An 18,991-nucleotide genomic window follows, 5' to 3' on the forward strand; every position below is an offset into this window, starting at 1 on the left:
ATCTCAAACAAACCCTGTCTCAAACCTGCTCCTCCTTCAGGCTCCTCCATCTTCTCACTTTATACCAAGTGCAACAACCCATCTATCAGTAAAAACTTTTGGATACTTCAGCCAAACGCCGTATCTCAAGTCCAACTACTTATCACGGCTGCTGCTATTCCAAGCACCTGTCCTCTCCACTCAGGACTACTGCATTAACCTTTGACTTCTCTTCTTGCTTCTACATCTGACCACTTACAGACAAGCCTTCACAGAGCAGCCAAAGGAATACTTTTAAAACATGAATCAAATCATGTCACTCCCCTGCTCTGATCTTCTAGTAGTTTCCTTTTTAGCATACTTGCTATAAAATCTATACTCCTTGCCATGGCCAACAAGAGCCTGCATTATCTGGCTCTGAGGTACCTCTCCAGCTCCACCTGTCTCGGGTACCACACTAGCTGTCATATTGTTTCTCAAATAAGCCAAGTACACTCCTACCGGCACAGCTGCCTAGAATGCTCCTCCCCAAAGCCTGCTGGAATTCATTTTCTTAGTTTATTAAGACCCACAGCCAAATAGCTCTTCCCTGGCCATCCTACTGAAATAATAGTGGCTCCCACCATTTTCTACAGTTTTACCCCACTTCCTTTTTCAACATAGCCCTTATCACCACTAGGTATTATTTCCTAATTTACTTTTGTGACTGTTTATCTACTTCTCTAAAAGCTCAGTGAGGAGCCAGGTCTTTTCTTCCTTATTCACCTGCATCACTATTCACCTGCATCATTCATCTGTATCACTGGTATCCAGAACAGGGCCTGGCGCATGGTATGGACTCACAACTTTGTAGAACAAACACTTTATTTCTAAACACTATTAAAAGATTGTTGGAAAGCATTAGGTTTACATTTTAAGTAAAATTATAAACATAAAATAGTGTAATTTAGGTGACATATTCTCTAGGCCAGTCATGCATATAAAATTGTGTCTATTTTTTGTTATCAGTTACAGTTTTGTTTTTTTGGTTTTTGTTTGTTTGTTTTTGTCTTTTTAGGGCCGCACCCGCGGCATATGGAGGTTCCCAGGCTAGGGGTGGAATCAGAGCTGTAGCTGCTGGCTTACACCACAGTCACACCAATGCCAGATCCGAGCCGAGTCTGCAACCAACACCACAGCTCACGGCAACGCCAGATCCTTAACCCACTGAGCAAGGGCAGGGACCGAACCCGAAACCTCATGGTTCCTAGTCGGATTCGCTTCCACTGCGCCACAACGGGAACTCCAAGTTACAGTTTTTCACTTGTTATCATTAGAAAGAATTCTAGAGGAGTTCCCGTCGTGGCGCAGTGGTTAACGAATCCGACTAGGAACCATGAGGTTGTGGGTTCGGTCCCTGCCCTTGCTCAGTGGGTTAACGATCCGGCGTTGCCGTGAGCTGTGGTGTAGGTTGCAGACAAGGCTCGGATCCCGCATTGCTGTAGGCTGGTGGCTACAGCTCTGATTCGACCCCTAGCCTGGGAACCTCCATATGCTGTGGGAGCGGCCCAAAGTAATAGCCGAAAAAAAAAAAAAAAAGAAAAGAAAAGAAAGAATTCTAGAGCCTCTACTTTCAAAAGCTGTTCTAAGACAAAACAATCACCTTTTGGTTTGGGGGCTTTGTTTCTTCACTATTTCCATAGAACACCAGAACAAAGACTTTTTTTTCTTCAACTTTGATAAATACTTCAAGTATATATACATACACACACACACACACACACACACACACAGATTATATTTATATAAATACTATGAGTCAATGAGGAATGTGTTTTTAAAATACTTTGTCATAATCAATTTCTTGCACTTGATTACCAAAAAAAGCATTCAACCTATTCACAACGGAAAAAAAAGTCTACATTTTAGATGGAAAGACTGTATTCAATTACATCTTAGATCTGTGAATCCATCACAAAGCTAACTGTTTAATTCTTTTAATCCAAATCATGCTGTGAATTCATGGCAGGTATACCAAAAGGCTGAAATGTGAATAGGCCAGCTGCATTTCTAAGAAACTCATCATAAAATGTGTCTGGTGCCCACTAATTAACAAGGCTTACACCTGATTTCACTGGACTCAAACTACTAAAACACAAAAACAAGTTTATAGCAGATATGTAACTGTGCTGACTTGACCTCCAAACAGAAAAATTCGCTATAATAGCCAAAACCATGAACAAATAACTATAATTGTCCATCTCTAAACAGCCGACAGGCAGAAGCGGTTCTGATTCAAATCCTTGAAAAGGTGAAGGTGTGTAATAGAAATTTCTCTCCAGGGGTTTGTCAACACATAGCTCTTCAGACACCATTCATTTTGTTGTCCAAGTAATCGGTAATTCAAGTGTTTGTAGAACTCACAGTCATTATGGAGAAGGAATAACTACATTCCATACCTACTGTCTTGTCTTTTTCCTCCTAGTAAAAAGATGCAATAGATAGAAGTTGAATGTAGATAGGAAAAAATTTACTAATAAAGGCTGAAAATAGTCAAATTTGAGACAAATCATAAAAATTCAACTTTTCTGAATTTATATATAATACAGTTATTTTTAAACTATAAATACAAATTTATTGTGTGTATTTTTTCAGAATTAAAGTATCTCCCTCTTTTGAAAAACTGTGCCATTAACAGCTAATAAATGTAGATGGTGACAGAATGAGAAATTCACCATTTTGAAACTCTTAATAAAATATCTGATTCAGGTAAGATCACGACGGATCTTACAACCCCAAAGTATCGCCCCACAGATTACTTGTTAGCTACAAAGTGGGGTCTCTTCTTAATAACTGAGCTGTTTAGTGTCATCACCTCAACCAAGCACTCAAACTCAACATCACTAATGGTGACATATGTGTCCTCTGATGGGATACAATACAAAGAAAGTCATAGTACCACCTTTCCATAAATGCCTAACCCAAATCATGCCTTTAGACTGGAAGTTCAAGTTTAAAGAAAATGCAGAAAGTACAAGAACAAGTTAAATGTCATTGTAAGGAAACATCTAGACAAAATCTTGGCCTGTTCTTCTCAGGTTATCACCGGCATGGAAAAAATGGAGGACCATTCTTGTCAGGAGACATGTTTCTACAATCTTTTCTTAGCCTCTTTGCTTCTATTTTCTATGCTGAAAACTCCATCTTGTCCTGCTTTACTTCACCCCTATTCCTGCATGAAAAAAAGTCGCAATGTTGGTAAATAACTTAAGCTTACGAACAAAGACCAAAAGGCATAAGTTATTCATGTGTTCAGCTGAATGAGGACATAATATGTTGGTCTAAGCATGCCTGTGCAGATTGGCATGCTGTTTGCACAGCAAGATATGTCCCGTTAAAATAAGAGAAAGAGGAACCTCATGGCCCCAGGGGGTTTATGAGCTGTTGTCAGCAGAACATACATCAGTAAGGAGAATGAGGTGCAAACTAGGCATGCCAGGTTGCCACAGATAGGCATGCCTTCTGCAGAAGCACAATGGTGATTCTCTAGATGCTATGCATTGACAGATAAAGCCAGGCTTCCTCAATGCTAATGATTGTTAAATGCCTAAAAGTCAGAATAAAAGCTTAACCATCTACCAGCTATGTGACTTTTAAAATAATAAAAGAACTTTTAAAAATGATAAAAAGAACTACATCCTGCATCTACAACCCCCTCCTCATTTGATGTAATCCTATAGAGCACAATAAAAGCAGGGTGGTTTCTTGAGGTGGGGCTCTTGGTCCCTGAGACCTTGAGTCCTCGGTTCCCACCTTTAATTAAGATAAATATCTCTGTGTCTTGTTTGGTTTTGTTTTGTTTTTGTCTTTCTGCCATTTCTTGGGACGCTCCCGAGGTACATAAGGTTCCCAGGCTAGGGGTCAAAATGGAGCTGTAGTCACCAGCCTAGCCACAGCCACAGCAATGCGGGATCCAAGCCACATCTGCAACCTACACCACAGCTCACAGCAACGCCAGATCCTTAACCCACTGAGCAAGGCCAGGGATTGAACCTGCAACCTCATCGTTCCTAGTCAGATTCGCTAACCACTGAGCCACGACGGGAACTCCTCTGTGTCTTGTTTTATGTTAACTTTTTCTTAAGTTTCACAGCTCCCGTTCTTCAGCCCTCACCTGCTGAGCTGGTCTCGGATAACAACCAAATATAACTGGTGAACCTTAAGGGATCCTGGTTTAAAAAACTATAAAAAGACATGTGGGAAATAATTTGGGAGATGTTCATACACTGAAGTAATGAAGGATAGTCTCATAATGTCTGCAACTTATTTTCAAATAACTTAGCAAAAAATAAAAATATAAATATATATGCACATATGCATGTGTAAACACAAACATACATAGCCAGACATAGCTATGAGAAAATGTTACCTGTTGATTTTAGGTGGTCCATTCATGAGTAATGAATATTCCAGTCATCCAACTTTTCATGCTTGAAAGAGATTCGAATTAAAAACAACACACTTTTGCATTTGATGTTCAACAGTCATAGTACCTGGTTCTTGAATGACATCTACTTTCCCCACACTGATCTGAAGTATTTCACCATTCTTTGCAAACGTCTCCCATTCTGAATCAGTCTGCTGACAGGATGGACACCAAGGGGCATAACTACAAAAGAAAAACAGTTAGTCAATATCCACACATAAAATAAGCCTATAAAACAAAAGAGAGTATTTCAATTGAAAAAATAACTATTTAACTAAAGAGAGATACAAAAGCCATGCTTTTTCAGAGGCATCTGATACAGAATTTAATGCCTAGAATTTAATGTTGTGAATATCAATTCCCTGGGGGGGGGATCAGCCAAAGTTTAATATTTTTCACAAATTACTGTGATACTTAAAATATTTCATTTCAATGTTAGTGCTACAATCAACCCAAATTTTATCAGTTTCCAGATAGTTTTTGATATTTGAGGGTGAGCTCTGTTTTGAGAGCACTACCAAAGGACAATTTTCACAAGACTGCCCCTAAACTAGCCAAGCCAGTGTCAAATCCATCAAAATGACAATTTGATTAGCAAAGACCAGAAGATCTGTTGCTTGTGGGTCCCTAAGAATGTGAGTCATTTTCAAAGATCTCTGGCAATTCTGAATCATTTTGAGAAAGAAAATAGAGGCTTAAAATTTAAGCCAACTCTCAACACTTAAGACTTAGAAAAATCTGTCTTCAATCAGAACCCTGCTTCTTACATTTTATTTTTTCATTCCATGAACTGAGCACCATCCTAGAAACTGAGGCTACAACTGTGAACAAGACAGTGTGCCTTCTCCCCTTATGGATTATACAGTCAAAAAGGTGTGTTTGGAAGCACAAAAGACCCAGAATAGCCAAAGACATCCTGAAAAAGAAAAATGGAGCTGGAGGAATTGGGCTCCCTGACTTCAGACTATACTACAAAGCAACAGTCATCAAAACCATATGGTACTGGCACAAAGACAGAAATATAGATCAGTGGAACAGGATAGAAAGCCCAGAAGTAAACCCACGCACAACTAATCTATGACAACAGAGGCAAGGATATACAATGGAGAAATGACAGCCTCTTCAATAAGTGGTGCTAGGAAAACTGGACAGCCACATGGAAAAGAATGAAATTAGAACACTCCCTAACACCATACACAAACATCAACTCAAAATGGATTAAAGACCTAGATCTAAGACCAGACACTATAAAACTCTTAGAGGAAAACATAGGCCAAACACTCTCTTGACATAAACGACAGCAACATCTTCTCAGATCCACTTCTTAGAGTATTGACAATAAAAACAGAAATAAACAAGTGGGACCTAATCAAACTGAAAAGTTTCTGCACAGCAAAGGAATCCCTAAACAAAACGAAAAGGCAACCCACAGAATGGGAGAAAATCTCTGCAAGTCAATCAACTGACAAGGGATTCATCTCCAAAATTTATAAACACCTTCTGCAACTCAATACCAAAAAAACAAACAACCCCATCACAAAATGGGCAGAAGATCTAAACAGACAGTTCTCCAAAGACACATGGATGGCCAAAAAATACATGAAAAGATGTTCAACATCACTCATCATTAGAGAAATGCAAATCAACACCACGATGAGGTACCACCTTACACCAGCCAGAATGGACATCATCAAAAAGTCTACAAACAATAAGTGCTGGAGAAGGTGTGGAGAAAAAGGAACCCTAGTACACTGGTGGTGGGATTGTAAATTGGTGCAACCCCTGTGGAAAACAGTATGGAGATTCCTCAGAAAACTAAACATAGAACTACCATTTGATCCCACTCCTGGGCATCTATCCAGAGAAAACCATGACTCGCAAAGACGCATGTACTCCGATATTCACTGTAGTGCTATTTACAACAGCCAAAACATGTAAACAACCTAAATGTCCATGGACAGAGGAGTGGATCCAGAAGATGTGGTACATATACACAATGGAATATTACTCAGCCATTAAACAGAACGAAATACCGGCATTTTTAGCAACATTGATGGACCTAGAAATTATCATGCTAAGTGAAGTCAGCCATACAATGAGACACCAACATCAAATGCTATCACTGACATGTGGAATCTGAAAAAAGGACAGACTGGACTTCTTTGCAGAATAGATGCTGATTCACAGATATTGAAAAACTTAAGGTCTCTGTAGGAGATAGTTTCGGTGGTGGGGGGATGTGCTTGGGCTGTGGGATGGAAATCCTGTGAAATCAGATTGTTATGATCATTATACAGCTACAGATGTGATAAATTCATTTGAGTAATTAAAAAAAATAAAGAAAGAAATGATGGGGGAAAAAAAAGGTAATTACAATCCAGGTGGCAAGTGCCATGACTCAAGCATGGGAGAGATGCTATAGAGACACTTGGAAGGTGGGTGATCTCAGAAGGGCCAACAAAGAAGTATCTGTGCTAAGATCTAAAGCAGGAGTAACACCCAGAGAGGGTTAAGGAATGTTCTGATCTAAACAGAGAGAACAATGTGTATAAAGTCTCAGAGTGCTGAGCACTTAAAAGTAGCTCAATGGCTAGCCCTAAAGAGGTAAGAGAATTATGATCAGATGTACATTTTGAAAAACCAGCTGGTAGTTCTGTGGATAATGAATCAGGGAAGAAAAGATGCACGCAAAGGCAAGATCAGGAAGTCTAGTCCTCTCTACCTTGTCTCTAAAGAAGACTAGTACTGCCAGTCCCAAGATCATGCTAAAAGGTCATTAATCATCCCATTACAGCTTGTTGTCCAATCCCGGAGGGCTGGGAGATGTGGACCTGAGAACAGTCCAAGAACAATCCGCCGACATCTCTGAAGGTAGATTTTTTTTTTATACCCCTACATTTCCAAGGCAAAGTACATCCTGGTATACCAGTAAGTGCTCAATAAACATTTGCAGAATCAATAAATAAACTTCAAAGAAATTATATACTTTATCTGAGAAAATGGTTATTTTCTACATATTTTCCAAATATTCAAGTGCAAGATGAGACTGGGGCAAGTAGTTGGTAAACTCTAGGGGGAAAAGGAATATTTTATTCTTAAGCACATTTCGATATGCATTTCAGTATATTTCAGTTCAGTCCCCAACCCAGTGCAGTGGATTAAAGGATCCAGCACTGCCGCATCCAGATTCAATCTCTGGCCTGGGAATTTCTAAATGCCACAGGTATGGACACAAACAACAACAAAAATGTCTAAGGAAAATAAGATCCAACAAAGAGAGAAAGAGACAGAAGGAATAAAAAAAGACATTACCAAAAATAAGGAAGAAAGTTTTAAGTACAATTTAAAGAACTGTAGATCCTCTTTGTTTCCTTAGATCTTTTTTTGCATACAACTCACAAATACATTTATTACATCAATAAATATTAAATCATGCAAATTCCATCATTTAAAAAATTCTAGTTCCTAATCTCTAGAGAGATTATTATACCAACTGGGATTTGGGTAAAATTGACCCTCAAATATACAAATGCCATTGAGGTAATTTTAGATATTCCATTTTCTGGTCCATGGCACTGTTAATGCCATTATTTCTAAGATTTAATCAGTTTATTGTGTTAGAATGTACCAAGGTCACCCATTACCCTAGTGTGTTCTTTTCATGATGAAGATAAATCAGCTGAGTCTTAGATGCAGAAACGGTCCATTGTTGTTGAGCTTTTTAAACTATTCAGAGTTCCCGTCATGGCTCAGTGGTTAACAAATTTGACTAGGAACCATGAGGCTGTGGGTTCGATTCCTGGCCTTGCTTGGTGGGTTAAGGATCCAGTGTTGCCATGAGCTGTGATGTAGGTCGCAGGTGGGCTCAGATCCTGCGTTGTTGTAGCTGTGGTGTAGGCTGGCAGCTACAGCTCTGATTGGACCCCTAGTCTGGGAACCTCCACATGCCACAGGTGTAGCCCTAGAAAAGGCAAAAAGACAAAAAACAAACAAACAAAAAACTATAAGTACTCTTTTTTATCTAAAAGACAGCAATTTAGAATCTACTATAAGTCAAATACCTCCAGGGCCCAAGTGAATACAAAGAAGGAAAATCATGTGACCCTAATAATGTTTCTCTCCTCTTCTCTCCCAGTCTGTTTTAATATCCCTCTCTCTAAATATATGTGTGTGCATGTATGTATGTGTATATATATATAGTTTTATATATATAAAACTAATTGGAAAGGACTGAAAACATACATACATACATTTATTTATTTATTTATTTTAACGTCTGCAGGTGCAGCATATGGAAGTTCCCAGGCTAGGGGTTGAATCAGAGCTACAGCTGCCAGTCTACACCACAGCTAACAGCAACACCTGGTCCTTGACCCGCTGAGTGAGGCCATGGTTTGAATCCACATCCTCATGGATACTAGTCAGATTTATTTCCGCTGCACCACAATGGGAACTCCTACCTTTGTATTATTTAAAACCAACTCAGAGTGGAAGTCTTCTCCTAATACCAGGACAGAGTTAACCTATCAAAACTTTTCCTTTTACATATAAATTAATCCTTTTTTGATTTAAAAGCCTCCAAGAATAACTGGTAACTTTATAGTCACAGCCATAGTAAGAGAGTATCTTTTCTAGTCACACTTTTTGAAGGTGTCAGTGACACCATGTACCGGACCGTAAATCTTTGTGTTTTGAAGTAAAAGGCCTTTCCTTTAGCCTCCCCTCAGTCTCAAAAGGCTGACTCAAGAGTTAATGAATAGGAAATACTGTTACAGCTAAAAGCGAGTTAAAACAGTCTCCATGATGTTATGACCCTCCTTGGCCCACTAACTTACTAATAACGTTTACTTTCTAGTTAGAGTCACATTACACCTAGTGTCTGGTTTTTCACAAATGAACTCTTCCTTGCTTAACTGCTTTATTTTACTAATGGTTACTTTTCAGTTAGAGTTAGATTGCACCCAGTGTTTTCTTTTGTAACTGAAACACTCCCTAACACTCCTTCCCTGTAAGCAATCTTCTTTCTAGAGAAAAGCTCAAGGAAGGATAACCCCGAAGACAACCAGAAACCATCACCAGACAGACTGATGCAGATTTGACAACTCTGAAATGATCTACAGACGAAGAATAATACAGACATCTTAAATCAATAACCCTATCTTCTGAGCTAATCCTATAAAACCCCTTGCTACTCCCTCTCAAGACGGAACATAGTTTTGAGGCATTAGCCTGCTGTGTCCTCCTTTGTCTGGCAAAGTAATAATGCTGTTCTTTTTCTTCCTCAAAACTGTCTCTGAGACTTCACTGGTGCCAGTGTATAGAGGCCGCATTTCAGCTACATCAGTGGCATTTCAAGTTAGCAGGCTTCATAAAGACATTTGAACTATATTCCAGATAGCCAAATTCATCAACTTAGGTATCAGTCTAATGTTTCTAGCCATTTCTTGGAAACAAAACTCAACAGCATGCTTTTGCTCTCCATGTTGGTAGCCACATACAAATTACACTTAGGTTCTGCTATATGTAAGGTGGTTGTGATTCTTTGATTGAATGAACTCACTGAATTTTGCATGAGATTGAAATGAGAGTTTCATTAAGTGTCCTACCTAAACACTTGAAGGGAAGGGGTTAAATATATTTACTAGAAATAAAATTTCAGTAAAAATATATTTTTATTCCCAATAATGGGCATTTTTTTCTTCTCCTGTCTTGGCTTTCATCAGTGTTTCCCAGTACATTCTCTTTTTTTATCCTTATAGAAATGAAATGGACAATGACAAATACAGTGTATTTTCACTCACATTTTACTTTGACCAAAACGCTCAGAAGAATCTGTAGCAATGAAGACAAAAGAGGTGTACCAGGTTCATCTTTCTTAGTCTTAACAGATAAAACTAAATCAAAATGTCAACAAATAATGCCTTAACTACAAGCGTTAATCTTCTTTCTGGTAAATCTGCATAAACTCTTAATGAGTCAAGAGTTGAAAGCCTTATGCTCAATTCTCTTTCCTAGACAATCGTTTCTAACACATAGTATCATAAAATGTATAAGAAAAATAAAAACTGAAAGCTCTATGAAAACGCTGACACCTGACAGAGAAAATGGAATTCACTAACTTCACTAGAACGAATACTCCACAAAGGCAATGACTGGTACATTGCCTGTACCTAGGACAGAGCCTGGAACGTCCCAGGCCACAGTAAATATTTATTGTATTAATGACCAAATGGGAGATGACAGTGATTACCCCTAACACCTAAGAAAATATATACTGCTGTTTTCTTTCTTTTTTTTTTTGTCTTTTCTAGGGCCTCTCCCGCAGCATACAGAGGTTCCCAGGCTAGGGGTCTAATCAGAGGCATAGACACCGGCCCACGCCAGAGCCACAGCAACGCGGGATCCGAGCCGCGTCTGCAACCTACATCACAGCTCATGGCAACGCCAGATCCTTAACCCACTGAGAAAGGTCAGGGATCGAACCCGCAACCTCATGGTTCCTAGTTGGATTCGTTAACCACTGTGCCACGATGGGAACTCCTACAGCTGTTTTCTTAAGTGATACACTGGAGACAGCTCTTGATTAAAGAAACTCCTATTCATTCACACACTGAGTCAAAAAAGTATTTATTGAACACCTGAGACTTGATAGTTATTAAGGTTCTACAACTGAACAGGAAGAAGAAAAATGTTCCTCTACTTAAAAGCTTATCCTCTAGCAGAGGAATAAGACAAAAACTTAGTACAAAAACACATAAATTAACTTACAAGTTGTGATAAAGCCATGCTAGGTACAAACAAGGCACAGTGAAAAACAATCTTACAGGGTGGGGGGCTGTAGAGAAGGCAGGGCACCTTTCGAATTTAAGAGTGTCAGGAAAGCACTCACAGCACTATTCTTTATTTGCAGAAATCAAAGAGATGGTGAAACCATGGGTGGGCCTATGAATCCCACAGGAAAAAGGCCTCCCCTCATGTGGATCAGAGTGCTGGCCAGCTGAGAGCATACGCATGGGTCATCCAGGCTCTGTGCCTTCCTCTCAGCTCGGCTCCCCCTGCACGGCTACTTTCCCCAGCTTACTCTGGGGACTGCAAAGCTCAGGCCAGCATTCTAGTTCTGGCCTTGCCCACTACTTAGTAAAGATCCCAACCTGGCCAAAGCTTTAAACTTCTGGGTTTTTAATCTTCTCCAGTTAATGAGAATGAGAATAATTCTGTTGTTTTTTTTAGTTTTTGTCTTTTGTCTTTTTTAGGGCCACACCTGCTGCACATGGAGGTTCCCAGAACTGTAGTCACCGGCATACACCAGAGCCACAGCAACGTCAGATCCGAGCCGTGTCTGTGACCTACACCCTAGCTCAGGCAACACGGGATCCTTCACTCACTGAGTGAGGCCAGGGATCAAACCCACAACTCTTGGTTCCTAGTCAAATTCATTTCCGCTGTGCCACGAAGGGAACTCCGAGAATAATCGTGCAGCTGCCTGCTGGGATGATCAGATTCCGAGAGGGCCTTCTGAACACATGCTGAAAGCAATGTAACACTTTACTGTGACTGATGTGATCATGACCATGATGGAGATGATGTGGACGATTACCCTTCGTGGAAACAATTTGAAATCAAATACTTTTATGTTAGCCTATGAGCTCCTTTTTTGCATGTTTTTAAATACCCATAATAGTACCTAGGTCAGTGGTTTCCAATCAGAGGCATCTGTAGATGTGTTTTGGGGAGGGGGTTTAAGTTTTTCTGATGTCAAGATCTCTAGAATGAAATGGGCAGGGGCCAAGGGTGTCAAAGGTTCTGCAATGTGTGAGCCATCCCCACATATCAAAGAATGGTCCAACTCAGAATGCCAACAGTACCCTGGTGAGTACCACTGACAAATGCTCAGAGAGAGGAAGGATTCATTAAACATTTGCCAAATAGACAAAAGTTACCTATGCTACTTACTTCTTCACAGCCCAGCAGACCACCAGTGCTTTGAAATCAAGAAATGTAGCTCACTGATCTTCATCTTCCCAAATCCCCAACCCTGAACCTGACACATAAGCATTTAATGACTAAGGTATCAACAAATCACAAGAATCGATGAAACTGCAAAAAAGTATAACTGCTTGAAATGAGCACATTACGGCAATGATGTTGAAGATGTTCCCTCCAAGTATAAGAGGATACTGGAAAAACAACATTAAAACCTAAAGATCCTACGGAAATAATTGAGGCTTTTCTCCATCACCAGATGACTAATTCATTTCTGAACCATGATCATCCCAAGAACAAAGTCAGAAAAGGCACTGCGTTTATAAAGATATCTATGCCTTAGAGATAAACTCAAATTTAACCCAAAGACAGTTTTCCACCGGATATCAGTTAAAGCACATGGGTCAAGATTAAGCTTTGTGGATATCTATTTCTTTCTTTTGGCGAAAAAAGCCACCAGAACAGTATACAGAATGTACTATATACTTTTCATGTTCCAAAAGAACTGAAATAGTCTTCTCAAGGACTGACGTGATGAGAGCCAAGTGTTTAAAATAGCAAAAAGTTACAAAGTGAAGAATAGTGTGAAACAACGGAAAGAGACAAGAGCAGAAGGCATTTTAAAGATTAGATAATCTTTCCTAAACCAAGAAGGACAAACATTTCAACAGAGGTTAAGAAGAAAAAAAAGAAAAAGCGCAGCAAGCCAATTACAGAGACATGGCAGAAAAAGGGGTACAAAGTATAAAAGAACATATGAAAGCAAATAATAAGGAAAATTGAATGTACAAAATGTCCACATTATTCAAGAAAATGTTAATAGCAATGGAAAATTTTTTCAGGCTTTTAAAAAGGTTCAATAATAGGAATGGTAAATTACTGCAAATATAGTTTTAACTGATATTTCTCCTTAACAGGGAAGTGCTTTTTTAAAAATTGAAAATTCAGTTACAAGAATACAAAAAAATCTGTTTGAAAAACAAAGACAATATAACAAATTAAATTTTGCAAGGGGCTTTTTATGTCTCGGAACAGAAAAACAATGATAGGTCTTTAAAAATAAATTACTTATACCAACCTAACTTGCAATTATACTATAGGAACTTTTTATGAAGGGGGATAGAAAAGAAAATCTCCAGGGGGGGAAGGAGTATATAAACAAATGAATAAATAAAGAACTGTCACTCAGTTAATGTTAAAATTTTAATATCAGAAAGCCTCCTAACTTGCTTCTTTAGAGAAATTAAATATATCACCTGCAGATCCCTAACAAGTTCAAAGTGTTAACAAGGGAGCCAGTATTAAGACATTTTGTTTTTCTGTTATATACACCTGAAAAAAAATCTGATAACTTATTGGATGTTTGAATGAATTTCTAGAAATTGACAGTAGGCCTCTAGTGGTACTGAAGATAAAATTTCATTTTTTTTTTTTATGTATTGGATTTTGTCAAAGGGAAGAGGAGTATCACCAATAAACAGCCACAGTATTTCTGCAGGACAAACACTGAGGTTCTGGAATTTGGATGCTATGTTTAAATCCTTTACTTTCTTGGCCTCGCTTCGTATCAACCTATTCCGAACTGTACTCAATGAAAAGAGAACTTCTACTAGAAAAATCTCAAGTTTTTATACAGCTTATTTCCGGTTACAAGTGACTGTCGCCTGGCATGAAAGGCCAAACATACTCCATACAATGGTCACAGAGCAAACTTAGAGAAACTGATTACTACACCTAGGCTTGCACATTTACGAAGAAGTAAAATTTGAACCATCAACATAGCAAACATAAAAGTTGTTGGTTGTTGCTCACTTATAATCTTAACTTGGCTTACACTTACCTGATCTTTAGTGTTGGGTTTTACTTAAAAACAAAGCAAAACAAAACAAAAAAACATAGTATTAGGAACTATAAAGAAGCTGAGGCCATTAAACTAATGAGTCTTTTCTGCTTTGACCTTTGTCATGAATACACACAAACTCAGTTTTAATCAGAAAACTGACACCTAGGGAAAAACTCCATTTCAGTATCTCTTGAAAAAAAATTTCTACAGTAGTAGTTGACAAAATGCAGTCTCTCTGGAACTCTTATAATTATTAGAAACACGACAGTACAGCCATGCTCACTTTAAAATTTTCTCTCTTAAATAGAAAGAGTTCAAAGTAGTTAAGCAGTTTATTTTATTTATTTATTTTTATTGCCATTTCTTGGGCCACTCCTGTGGCATATGGAGGTTCCCAGGCTAGGGATCTAATCGGAGCCGTAGCCACCGGCCTATGCCAGAGCCAGAGCAACTCGGGATCTGAGCTGCGTCTGTGACCTACACCACAGCTCACGGCAACGCCGGATCCTTACCCCACTGAGCAAGGGCAGGGACCGAACCCGCAACCTCATGGTTCCTAGCCGGATTCGTTAACCACTGAGCCACCACGGGAACTCCAAGCAGTTTGTTTTAATAAGGGCTTCATGTCTACAGATCTCTTCAGCAATTTCATTGATTTATCATGATACCAAAGGCATTTTACTTTGAGGTCTAAAAGTTGCCAAGGAGGGAAGGGTGGAAGTGGGATGGACTGGGAGTCTGGGGTTGGTAGATACAGACTATTGTATTTGGAGTGGATGAGCAATGAGATCCTGCTGTATAACACAGGGAGCTATGCCTAGTCATTTATGATGGAACATGATGGAGGATAATTTGAGAAAAAGAATGTATATATGTATGTATATGTATGTGTGTGTGTGTGTGTGTGTGTATGACTGGGCCACTCTGCTGTACAGCAGAAATTGACAGATACTGTAAATCAACTATAATAGAAAAAATAAAAATCTTTAAAAAAAAAAATGCCTTTTTCTTTGTGACCAAAAGGTAAATATTTGTTTGAAGGGGTAATGAGCATTACGTTCTTTGAACATAATGATCTACTAAGTGACTGACTGCCCTGAGTGAAACTGAGGTTTTCATTCTATAGAAATAATCTGTTTGCAATCTAAATTCAAAGAATCAAAATGTAGGCCTAGACAAATAAAGGAAAAATTCAATTCTATGAGACTCTGTGTCCTCAAGGTAAAATTAATTAACAGATAATGGGAATCAAGTATGTCTATCTTCTGAAAACCACAGGCTAAGGAGATGAAATCATGCTGGTCATTTCTCCAGCCATCCCTCATTCTCCTACAAGCCCCCCATGATGGTCTCTAGCTTATTCAGACATCTGCCCACTGCCTACTTCAAGCCGTTTTCAAAGAGTTACTTCCTTTCTAGAGGAAGTTATTTTTTAGCTAGGATGAACAAATCCTCCCCGATCCTCACTGAAAACTGCACTTTCCCACCTCCTACAAGCAAAAGCACTACCCAATATTTATCTTCTATTGTTCAAAAGGGGAAATTTATTAATGTCCTTTTCTTTGACATTAGCACAATTAAGATATGACATCTACCCAGAAGGCCCCACCTCTAAAAACTGTAACAAATAACAACATTCATTTGAAAGCTTGTTTTAAAACTTCTAAGGCATCGATCCTTCCGTTTTTTCACAAAATCTCAGGGTCTTCAAAATGAAGACTGGAAGACTGTACAGCCTGGGTCTGCCCTTCACGGTGCTGCAATTATTCATTCAACAAGTACCTTGCCAAGTCAGTGCTACGTATTTGTTCGGTACACGTGTCACTGAAAGAGAGCCCTTTCTCCTCTACGTACACCCTTCTAGAAAGCACGCAATATTCTTGCAGATTTTCTGTTCCCCTTTCTCCCCTTGGTAAACTGCTCACACAGCCCAACCCTAAAACACTTCCTCCCAAAGCCGGGGACTATCCCTGCAAGGGCGGGGATGCTCTATACCGCAGCCCTCACCGCGGAGGGCCTGGCGCGCATGCGCAACGCGCGCAGCGGGGCCTGGCGCTGCAGGTCTTAAACCCGGTGGGTAGGGGGCCCGAGATCCAGCAAGGCCGACTGTGCGGTGGGGGAGCTGCCCGTGCGGTTCTGGGAGGTTGGCGCCCGCGACGACGGTGTGGCGAGCGGGACGGGTGGGCACACTCACAATTTAAGCATCCACTCGCCCTCCAACACCAGCGTCCAGTTGGAGGCGGTCATGGGCCGTACCAGGCTCCGTTCCTCCGGTACCGCGGCCTGCTCCGAGCCGGCCTCTGCCTCTGCCGCCGCCGCCGCCGCGACCCAGGCAGCCAGGAGCGCCGCGAGCAGCGTGCCGCGGCGCCCGCCCACCATGTCCGGGCGCGGAACGAGGCTCCACGACAGGAGCGCTGGAAAAAGGCGCGGCGGACCCGCCGACCCGGCCTTCCCAGGCAGCGCGAACGGAGGCCAGCACGCCCAGACTCCTCCCACCCGCGCCGACCGGCCCAGCTTTAGACGCGGGCGGCCGGTCGGCACCGCCTCTTATGGGCCTGGGCCCGCCGAGGCCACGCCCCCTCCCGCCTGGACTCGTTGTTGCCCCGGGCGTCAGTTGCCTTGGCAACGACCTCTCTTCTCCACCGAGGCGTTGAAAATAAACAGATGACCTGATGTTGCTTAAGTTAGAACCTGCCCAGAGTGTGCCCAGGTTCCAGTAAGGGGGGTTGGCGCGTGTTGGTTTTTCAAAACAGAAACATGGCCTGTAATTTAATGCATCCCCCTGAAAAGACTAAATAAATAAAAATAAGAAAAAGGAGTTCCCTTTGTGTCACAGCAGAAGCGAATCCGACTAGGAACCCTGAGGTTGGGGTAAAACCCCTGGCCTTCCTCAGTGGCTTAAAGATCCAGCGTTGTGGTGTAGGTCGCAGACGCGACTTGGATGTGATGTTGCTGCGGCTGTGGTGTAGGCCGGCAGCTACAGCTCCAATTCAGCCCCTAGCCTGGGAACCTCCATATGCCCCAGGTGAAGCCCTAAAAAGACTAAATAAATAAATAATGTAAAAAAATTTTAAATTAAAAAAAAAAAGGATCTCCTATTCAACAGTAGTAGAAATAACAATGGACTCCGAAGTAAAAAAATTAATGGAAAAACAAAGGGACATGTTGGTCAACTCTTGCTGAAAGGAAGAGAAAATTTTAAGTACTCTTTGCATATATTGCAGTTGTACTGCCCATTGGAGATAATGAAACTAGAGCATGTGATTGCATTTTTTTACAAAATTATTTTAAATTCATAAGAAGTCTAAAACACGAACACTAACAGAAAAAATAAGTCAGTTGATAAGGATATTGCCAGTTGAAATAAAATGGACCCCTTTCTTCTCTTGACAACAATTTTGTCAGATCTAAAGTGAGAGTAGCCTTAAATGATTTCCAAATCACCTTACAGATGTGCATTGGATGCATTTGTATCTTGAGACCACCACAACCTTAGTATGTATGACTGAATTACAATTAGAGGGAGAGATTATTCAAAATGTGTTTTATAAGAACTTATTAGATGTGCAAAGCAATATCTCTGTGAAAAAGTGTTATTTCAGCCCTGGGACTGAACCAAAGACAACTGTACAAGTAAAAGTACTGCAGTGCACATGAGATCAATCTTCAATCAGCACATACAGGAGAGAAAGATGAATTTTGCCTGCAGAGATCATACCTGAAATAGGTGTTAATTAGTAGTTGCTCAGTTCCATGTGGAGCCAGCCCTTATCATCCAAATATAAGACCCAAATTTACAAATCACTGTAAATTTGGAAAATATCCTTGCAGTAAATGTTATTAAAAGTCACTATTGGAGTTCCCGTCGTGGCGCAGTGGTTAACAAATCCAACTGGGAACCATGAGGTTGCGGGTTCGGTCCCCGCCCTTGCTCAGTGGGTTAACGACCCGGCGTTGCTGTGAGCTGTGGTGTAGGTTGCAGACGCGGCTCGGATCCCGCGTTGCTGTGGCTCTGGTGTAGGCCAGTGGCTACAGCTCCGATTGGACCCCTAGCCTGGGAACCTCCATATGCCGCGGGAGCGGCCCAAGAAATAGCAAAAAGGCAAAAAAAAAAAAAAAGTCACTATTATTTTATACAGATCAATCCTATAAACTCAGTGGGAAACATTTTATTTTGCTTTTAAAAACAAATAATATGTACAGAAATTCTATCATTCTTTTCAGTACAGTTTTTGTATATGATATCATTTTTGGAAATAGGATCTGATATTAAGGAATTACTATTTCACTGGGTGTGATAATGGTTATGTTATTATTACATTTTAAAAGTCTTTATTGGTTACAGACAGTGAAATATTTATGGGTAAAATAATATGATGTCTAGAATTCACTTTAAAATACACCAGAAATAAAATTTGGGAGGGTGGAAGGAGGATGGATTAAAGAAAAGTGGCACAACATCAATCAATGTTGAATCTAAGTTCATCTTTGCTATTCTCTCTACTTTTGTGTAGGCTGGAAAATTTGCAAAATGAAAAGGTTGGAAAGAGAGAGTATCATTGCTGAAGCTCTTCCTTATTTCTAACACAAAATGTTTGTTCAAGGGCTGCATTTCTTTGCCATCAGACTAGGGGCAACAAGAAGGAATATAACAAGAATATGTGGGATCGAGTTTTCAGTGGGGTGGTACAGATCAGAGTACAGCACCTTGGCCTAACACC

At 40.2% G+C, this 18,991-nt stretch overlaps 1 protein-coding gene across 2 annotated transcripts in view; it reads right to left on the minus strand.

Moving 5' to 3' along the window:
* The window catches only part of TMX4 (thioredoxin related transmembrane protein 4), a 49,096-nt gene extending 32,306 nt beyond the window's left edge, over positions 1-16,790 (minus strand). Inside the window, exons 1-2 of one of the 2 annotated variants that reach the window (XM_085002828.1) lie at positions 16,465-16,762; positions 4,388-4,627 (exon numbers count right to left, since the gene is read on the minus strand). In XM_085002828.1, coding sequence (XP_084858954.1) covers positions 4,388-4,409 — 22 coding nt within the window. In that variant the 5' untranslated portion in view covers positions 4,410-4,627; positions 16,465-16,762. 2 annotated transcript variants of the gene reach the window in all.
* Between the last annotated feature and the right edge of the window lie 2,201 nt (positions 16,791-18,991).

The sequence above is a fragment of the Sus scrofa genome, chromosome 17 (genome assembly GCF_054392235.1).
Source record: "Sus scrofa isolate SSC_HxYL_T2T_F1_AM1 chromosome 17, Sscrofa_HxYL_maternal_Yorkshire_Landrace_v2.0, whole genome shotgun sequence".
NCBI lineage: Eukaryota > Metazoa > Chordata > Mammalia > Artiodactyla > Suidae > Sus > Sus scrofa.